Raw genomic sequence first — 8,755 nt, forward strand, 5'->3', positions numbered from 1 at the left:
CTGTCAAGGGACATAATGCCATTAAGAGACGCTTCATGCTTCTTTTCTCGAATGATCAGAGAAGAAATTTCGGTGACAAGATAAATTCTTTATTAAGTTCAATAACCGCTTGTGTATGCAACGCAAAAAAATATAAGAATAAAAAGACCAAGAAACGAGCACACGATAAATTGGATGTCAAAAATTAAAACTTTAATAACGACTTACATAAAAAAACCTAGAACGTTTCGCACTACACAAAGACATCTTCAGCTAGTATAAAACCGCGAAATAAATTTTAATAAATAAAACGAGTAATATATAAACCACAAAGTCAAAAACAAGAAATCAATGAATAATTGATCATGACTAAAGATTAAAATCGAATTATAAGTAGCAAGAGGCTATGTCATTCACACTATTTGATAATTTTTGAATCCTTCATGAATCAAAAAGTTTCTCATTTGATCTTGATATTACCAGAAAAAAACCTGGAATTTTTTTTTATTTTTTGTTTAATTTTTCCCAAATACGAAAGATTGATTTTATCGATGTCGACTGAATTCCGTTTGTTTTCTTATATTCAAACATTTTGTAAACATTTGTTTTATTATTACTAAAATAAAAGGCTTCGTAAAAGGTTTGTAAAAGGCTCATTCGAAAATTATTGTTCTAAATGTTCATTGCTAAGTGTGTTCCCGTATGTGTCACTGTATTTTACGTGTGTACGTATCAGTACGTACGTGCGCACTCATTTAACATTAATTTCACGTTTAACATGTCTATTTGCGTTAATATTATTTGTGTTATTTATATTAATGTATTGTTCAATTCTCTGTTACTTATATATTTGTGTCAGTTATCTGGGAAGCTGCTTTACCGCTGCTAAGCTAAGCTGCTAAGCTAAGCCTCGCCATTTACGTATTTTTTAATAATATTGTATTCTCTTAATATATATTGTAATATTATAATTGACTCTTGGTCGTACGAAATAAATTAAATTAAATTGAAATTAATAATATTTTCTCTATTGTAGCTATTGATATAATTTAAAAAGAAGTTATTGTAATTGTAATTAGTTAAACGACTTGATGGAAAGAAAACCGAAGTATTTATAAAAAATTATATTGTCATTAATGAACCAATAAACCATATGCGAAAAATTTTACGTAACAGATCAAAAGTAAAACAAATGACTTTTTCTCTCGCGGTTCTATCGATTGTTTCAAATTGAACGAAGTGATGACGTGTTGATGCACGTGCCTCTAACAAGTGTGAATTTACCTTATCGGGTTACTACCAGATAAACCGTTATCGGCTTGCTAATTTTTTGGAAATAATTTTATTCAACATGAAAAGACTACAGAGAAAGACACACACACACGCGCGCGCGCGCGCAAAGAGAGAGAGAAAGAGAGAGTGAATCACGATTACCAGAAACCGTAAGCAAGGGTAAAGTGCGTACCTAGAAGAAAACGCGTAGCTTTTATTTTATGCTGTAAATGCTATACATTTTTTAAGATACTAGCATTACAAACGCGCGCTTAGCTCGCGCTATTTAACACTTCTTACTATAATTTACAATAACATCAACCTCAATACACACAACTGTCAAAATGCAATAATGCAATAACGTGGAAAAGAGAAATATTAATCCAATATTTAATTAAATTGTAATTCATTGTAGCCTAAAAATTCTATATTTTCATTTGAATTCTGATTAATTTAAATTTTTTAGTTGCCAGCTTCTAATTTAATCTATTAAACAACAATATATAAAAATTTTTCGGGAACCTCCTAACGTGGTTTATCAATTATTCAACAAATTCCTCTAACCCTTTTTAAAATACCGCCAAATTATTAAATTTCAATCTCATCTAAATGCGAGTTATCAACTTTACATGCACTTTTTTAGATAGGAAAGTAAATGAACGCGCGCGCGCGTGCGTCGTAGTATTATTAAACTATTCAATTTTAAAGTAAAAAGTTTAAAGGTAACTTGAATTCTAATTCGAAGGGCTTTAATCACTTACAATTTTACTGTATTCATTTTTATTAGCGCTTCTATCTGAGGATATTTAAAAGACTATGTTAAAATGACAGAATAAGTACATAAAATAGTACTATATACATATATATAGTAACCAGAAGTATAGTATAGAAAAAGAAGAATTTAGAGAATATAATAATAGTATACGATCAAGTTTCGTGACTATTGAAAACCATTTAGGAAAAAGGATGTAAATTTATTTAGCATAATTATTAGTTAAAAATGTTGCTACTATAATATTCTAGATATAAAAATTTACTACAGACTTTTTTCGTTATTTATTTTATGTGACAGTTGATTTAATTTTAACAAACTTATAATTTTCCATTTTTATGAATAAATGAATTAATTTTATATTATTGTACAATAACGTGTTTTATATTATCTATTTTATAATATAATCATGCAGCCAAGGAAAAGTCTAATCAATTAATGAGGAATTTGTAACTTCCACATTACCTTCTACGACTTGTATCAATCATTCAGAAACTTGAAATAACTAACTAAATAAATGGGAATCAGTAACAAAGTGTGCAACATGTTTAAATATTCTATGATCCAGTTGATCAAGCCTTAAATATAATTATGAAGAATAACAAAAATAATTTTATACACTAATAATGTGAGGCAAGCTCGTCAAGCAACTAAATAAATGGGAATCAGTAACAAAGTGTGCAACATGTTTAAATATTCTATGATCCATTTGATCAAGCCTTAAATATAATTATGAAGAATAACAAAAATAATTTTATACACTAATAATGTGAGGCAAGTCAATGTAAAAAAAATCAAATTATAGAACAGGCCAAACTAACGAGCACTAATAAGGTGACGCTTAAATATAAAATATAAAATTTATTCTATAATCAAATAAGCGCGGTACATGTTTCGGCTTTACTTAGCCTTCTACAGCCGCAAAAAATGAAATAAATAGCGAACAGAAACATATATGAGTCACATAATCGATGTATAACAATAAATTAGTGTAAAACAGTGAAATATAAAAGGAGTGAAATATAAAATGTATATAAAATAATCGGCGTTAAGAAATAGCAATTTAGAGTCAATATAATTATAGTGATTGTCGAAATTTCTCTTTTATTCTGAAACAGTCTCTTTGTCCACATTATAAAACGCCTCAAGAGTGGAAATTCCGTTGGAAGTATTGTAAAAATTTGTCAAATAGCCAAGTTAATATCGTCAACTATGGATTCAAAGGGCCGTAATTAAAATCAAAAATAAATAGTGTATATAAAGAAATATTAAAAACTTACTAAGTCAGATGTAAAAAATCCACAAGGTTTTCTCATATGGACAAAGGAGAATAAATTCACACTAATCGCTGTCACGTATAATATACGAATATGAGTATTGAGGAGACTGTGCGGTATCAGCGGTCACCAATAATAGTTTATAAATAACGTAGGAACATACAAGTTGAATGTTCTTATGTTATTTATAAACTATTATTAGTGACACAAGTTGTATGTTCCTATGTTATTTATAAACTATTATTGGTGACCGCTGATACCGCACAGTCTCCGCAGTACTCATTCGTATATTATACGTGACAGCGACTAGTGTGAATTTATTCTCTTTTGTCCATATGAGAAAACCTTGTGGATTTTTTACATCTGACTTAGTAAGTTTTTAATATTTTTTTATACACTATTTATTTTTTACACAAGTTGTGTGTTTCTATGTTATTTATAAACTATTATTAGTGACCGCTCTTCATATGAGAAAACCTTGTGGATTTTTTACATCTGTGACTTAGTAAGTTTTTAATATTTCTTTATATACACTATTTATTTTTTATTTTAATTACGGCTATTTGAAGTTATTGTAGATATTATAGAATTAGTTGACGATATTAACTTGGCGATTTGACAAATTTTTACAATACTTCCAACGGAATTTCCACTCTGTTGAGACGTTTTATAATGTGGACAAAGAAACTGTTTCTGCAGAATAAAAGAGAAATTTCGACGACCACTATGATTATATTGACTCTAAATTGCTATTTCTTAACGCTGAGTAATTTATATACATTTTATATTTCACTGTTTTACACTAATTTATTGTTATACATCGATTATGTGACTCATATGTTTCCGTTCGCTATTTATTTAATTTTTTGCGGCTGAAGAAGGCTAATTTTAAGTCGAAACACGTACCGTGCTTATTTGATTAGAATAAATTTTATGTTTTATATTTAAGCGTCACTTTATTAGTGTTCGTTAGTTTGATCTATTTTATAATTTGAATAATTTTATAGTTTTGAGAGTCGCAAACACTACGAATGTACGTACAAAGAATTGTGTACAAACATTCATCAGAAAGTTATATTCTGCAGCATGCGATAAGTATTCCAACGAGGAGTATAATTGTGCCTCTCTTCGAGACAATGGCGAAAGTTTCACCTACTGTAAATGATTTGGCTGCAGTCGAACGGCGGAGAGTCGCTAAAATGTGACTGCTCAAATCTCAACGATATATCAATATTATTTTGCGTGGACTGCGATGCTAAATCTGCATTAGACTTATCTTTTAAAAGTGTACTTCATAAATGATTATAAATGTTTACAAATAAAGTCAAAGAGTTTGACATTAGAAATGTGATCAGTTCTTTATGTGATTATCAAAGACCGTCGGAAAAGAAAAAATCGCTAAAGTCATACCCTTTCAGACAACATCAACATTACTTTCTGCAAATGATCATACATTTATCAAATATTTGTGTGTCTATTTTCTATTCAAATATTTTCAGAAGCCCCTTAATAAAAGTGATTAAAAATGTGAAAATATAAATTATAGCTCGTATTTTCGAAAATGTATGTTAATTTAGATTAAACGAGCAAAAACTTTATAGATATCGGTATAAAATATTATATTATTATTTTTACAATTATGACGGGACGCTTCGTCCTCTTCGGTCGTCTCACATAAATAATTTAAAAAATCAAAATCCACGCGTTCCGTGCATAACCGACAAATAAAATGCTTGCATGCATTTTAAAAAACATGAAATTTTATTATAAAGTTGACAAACAGTTTAAATAGATACGTCCGTGGTAGAATGTAATAAAGATAAACAAGTTGTACGTTAAACCGAGTAAAAAATGACAGTATGGTATCGATGTATAAAATAGTCAAGAATTACAATGTATCGATGTATAAAAAAGTCAGCTGTTGATAAAAAACGTAATAGACTCATCGTTTCCTATACGAGAAAATGTCCTGATGTTGTTGATATGTTTGATTGTCCGATAGTTTGAAAAGATCAGTAAGTCGGTCTTTTCCCGTTGAAATTATTATTTTGTCTATTGTGATATATAACAGGTGTAAGAAGAATAAGTGTAACAACAAAAGGGCAGGTGTAACAAGCTCACCAAGACAAACATGCGAAGTTTCTTATAATGTATCACTTTCAAACATTAACATTAAAAGGTGAATCGTTCACAAAACAGAAAGAGAGAGAGAGAGAGAGAGAGAGAGAGAGAAATAAAAACCATCTTCAAACAAACTTCTGAGAAACTATAAAAAAAAATACAGACAGGTATATACCAAAAGTGTGTAATGTTCTATTTTTGAACACTCAGGGAAATGTTCCAGCTAGAATTCTAAATATTATACACTTAAATTACATCGCTGTTTTTTGTATCTGCTGAAAAATTGTTTGTCATATGTAGAATTTATAGCAGCAATATTCTAAGAATATATACAAGAAAATATAGGTCTCATAATCAAATATAATTGGAGTCTGGACTGATTAAACGTCATAGAGGCACTTTCTTGCTAAATTTGACAAATAGTTTAGATATTTCTGTCTCTATTATCTATATTAATTAAATACAAAACATATGTGGTATCGCAGTGTTTACTAATCACTTATCCGATTTAGCTGATTTTTCGTACCTAAATAATTCTCGCTTATAATTGCAAGAGTACTTTTTTCAGTGAAAGCTCTTAACGTGTCCGCGGAAGCGATGATCGATTGAACAAATAATCGATATGAGCAAATAATGAAGTTTTGAATAAAGTTTATATACGAGACGGGACACGAGGCGGAGAGATGATCTCTTCTTCAGTTTTACCAACACACACACGCGTGTATTATTTTCACTCACCTGTCGCAGAGATCTGCCGGTCCGGAGGAGGCGGCGTGGTGGCGGGTGACATGCGCGATCGATGCCGCGTCGCTCAGGTCGAGCGCGAGGAAGATTACGAAAATCGCGGCGATCATGGTGCCGTCGTCGCGTACGATTCGACACGCGGGTAACACTCGTCAATCGCGTGCGCTTACGGGCGAGCTATAGGCGGCGAGCGAGGTCTCGTGAAAGCGTATATATATATATATACGTCGTCACGGGGTCGGATAGGAAGGCTTCCGCGTGCGTGCGGGCGCGCGCGCGCGCGATCGCGCGCGAAATTGAACGTCGGGCGAAAAATCGGGCCGAGTTCCTGCCCCCGGGACGTATCTCGGGCGCTATAACGCGAGTGCGTACCCGCCGATCGGTTATATCTGCGTCGCGTGTGCCGCGCGGGTACGCCGATAACGCCCGTTCGGCGAAGGCGAGTGGGCGACTTCCCCCTCCCCCCCCTCTGCCCCCCCGGCCGAGGTCCGGCCGTTGATTACGCGCGCCGTATATGCACTATGCAAATTTCGGGAAGAGAAGCACGCGGCGCCGCTCTCTACGCGTTTATCCAGCGGGAAGATAAGCGGCCGAAACGAGGCCGATATAGCGGGAAATAATGTGGCTCAAGGAAAGAAAGCGGCGCGATCGCCCCGTTAAGATAACACACCATAGATCATTTAAAGGTATATCGATCATGACGTAGCGCCGCGCGTAAGACTACTCGAAGTGTAGTACCCTCTGATACGAATTCCTCGCGATCGCGCGATAGACTTATTGTCCCAATGGAATGGCTCGGGCAACTTCGCGGGACTCCGTGGGAATATTTCAAAATGTTAATTCAGAACTAAAATTCAGAAATAAAATATTTCGTGACAAAGAAAGATGTTGAGTCTTGGCTATTTTCCAGCTAACACCTGAAGAAGATCCGTGATGCATAAATTATATGTTATACATTGTAGGATTACTTAAACGGAGAGATGAGCGAGTAACACATCGCTCATCTTAAAAAAACATTGGGAACATGGGAGAAATCATGGTCAAAAGCAATATAATAACACGGAAAAAAAATTGCTGTTGCCACAACCTAATAATTGTGATAATTTTCGCCCATCAATTTAGAAGAGTTATAGAAACTAAAATACTTTGGAAGTGATTTATATAGTTAACTGAACTCTCAGCCTCAATGTTGTGACGTGCAACTATATCATATATATCTCTCATACTATTTGTTGTACAGACCATACTAGAGAGATAACAATAATGCTTCGGTTGAGGCAACTACATGAAGATATTCTAACCGAATATTATTTATCCTACGCACTACGGTTGTGACAACCGTACTGATGAGCATACCTTAACAGATGAATGCCATGTAACATCAATATAACTTAAATTCACATGCATTTCTTTTCCAAACATAGAGAATATTGTTGTAACATCCACAGCAATTTTTTCCGTAAATGCTTTCACATTTACTGATAGAAAACTGTTAGAGTTACAAGACATCGAGGCATCCCGGGAATTAAGCAACAAAAACTGTGTTATTACGTAAACAACACGTATAACTTAGATTTTCGAGAAATTAACGAGATACGATAAAACAAAATAATTAATCATCTGCAGGTTTAGAATTCTGGTTTTGAAAAATAAAAATGCTTATTAAAGATGTGTTCCAAAAGTTTGTCGACGCCATTGCGAGCATTAGGGATCCTTGTTTAATTAATATTTGATAAACGCAAATAAGAATGAAATAATTCCAAGAGCTTGAAACGCTATTCTTGATGTTTCACTTATTGTTAGTAATTATTTCAATAGATTTTGTCAATAAATATACGATAGTATTAGATTTTCATTATATTTTTTCTATACATTCTTTTTCTTCTTTCTTCGACATTCAAGATAAGCGACATACCACTCGACTAGCTCCGCTTAAAATAATATAATTTGTGCACTTTGGAACACCTGCATATGCGTATGTGCGTGACAGCTGAAAAACAACCAAAACTTAACATTTTCTTTAATGAAAAACTTGCGTTCGTATGCCTAATTGCGCTTATCTTTTGGAGTGGAAAAGTTCCAGAATATAAAAAACATTAATTATTGATAAAGATAAGTACTTATGTCATATTCAATGGAAAACTTTCAAGGACTTGTATATGTATTATTTCAAGTAAATAATTTTCTCAAATAGTCCCTAGTATTTAATTGAGTCATAGTAACAATTTTCTTGTTATTAATAAACATTAAATAAACTACTTCTTAAAATAAAATTTTTATTTAACAAACAGAAATAAAAATTAAATGAAATTGAAAAAACGTTGTCTTTTCTCAGAGAATATTTAAATTTCTTGAAATAAAAAAATATTTCTCACGTGAAATAACTTCATTTTTGGGACAATAAAAAATTTTCTTGAAAATATCGATTCTTTTACAGTAACATTTTCTTGTAATATAAACATAAATACTAAATTAAGAGTTTTTCATTTAAATCATTATTTGCTGCAATTATGTTAAGTTGCAGTAATAAATATATATATAGAAAAATTAACAAATTATTAGAAGTAATTAATTAATTGTAGCTCTTGAA

The 8,755-nt window shown here is 32.1% G+C and overlaps 1 protein-coding gene across 1 annotated transcript in view; it reads right to left on the reverse strand.

Moving 5' to 3' along the window:
* The window catches only part of LOC105458977 (trehalase-like), a 26,981-nt gene extending 20,426 nt beyond the window's left edge, over positions 1-6,555 (reverse strand). The window contains exon 1 of the mRNA XM_011704618.1: positions 6,160-6,555. Coding sequence (XP_011702920.1) covers positions 6,160-6,275 — 116 coding nt within the window. The 5' untranslated portion in view covers positions 6,276-6,555. The remainder of the gene's footprint in view (positions 1-6,159) is intronic.
* Between the last annotated feature and the right edge of the window lie 2,200 nt (positions 6,556-8,755).

Source organism: Wasmannia auropunctata, unplaced genomic scaffold, assembly GCF_000956235.1.
Source record: "Wasmannia auropunctata unplaced genomic scaffold, wasmannia.A_1.0 LD334244.1, whole genome shotgun sequence".
Classification (NCBI taxonomy): Eukaryota; Metazoa; Arthropoda; class Insecta; order Hymenoptera; family Formicidae; genus Wasmannia; species Wasmannia auropunctata.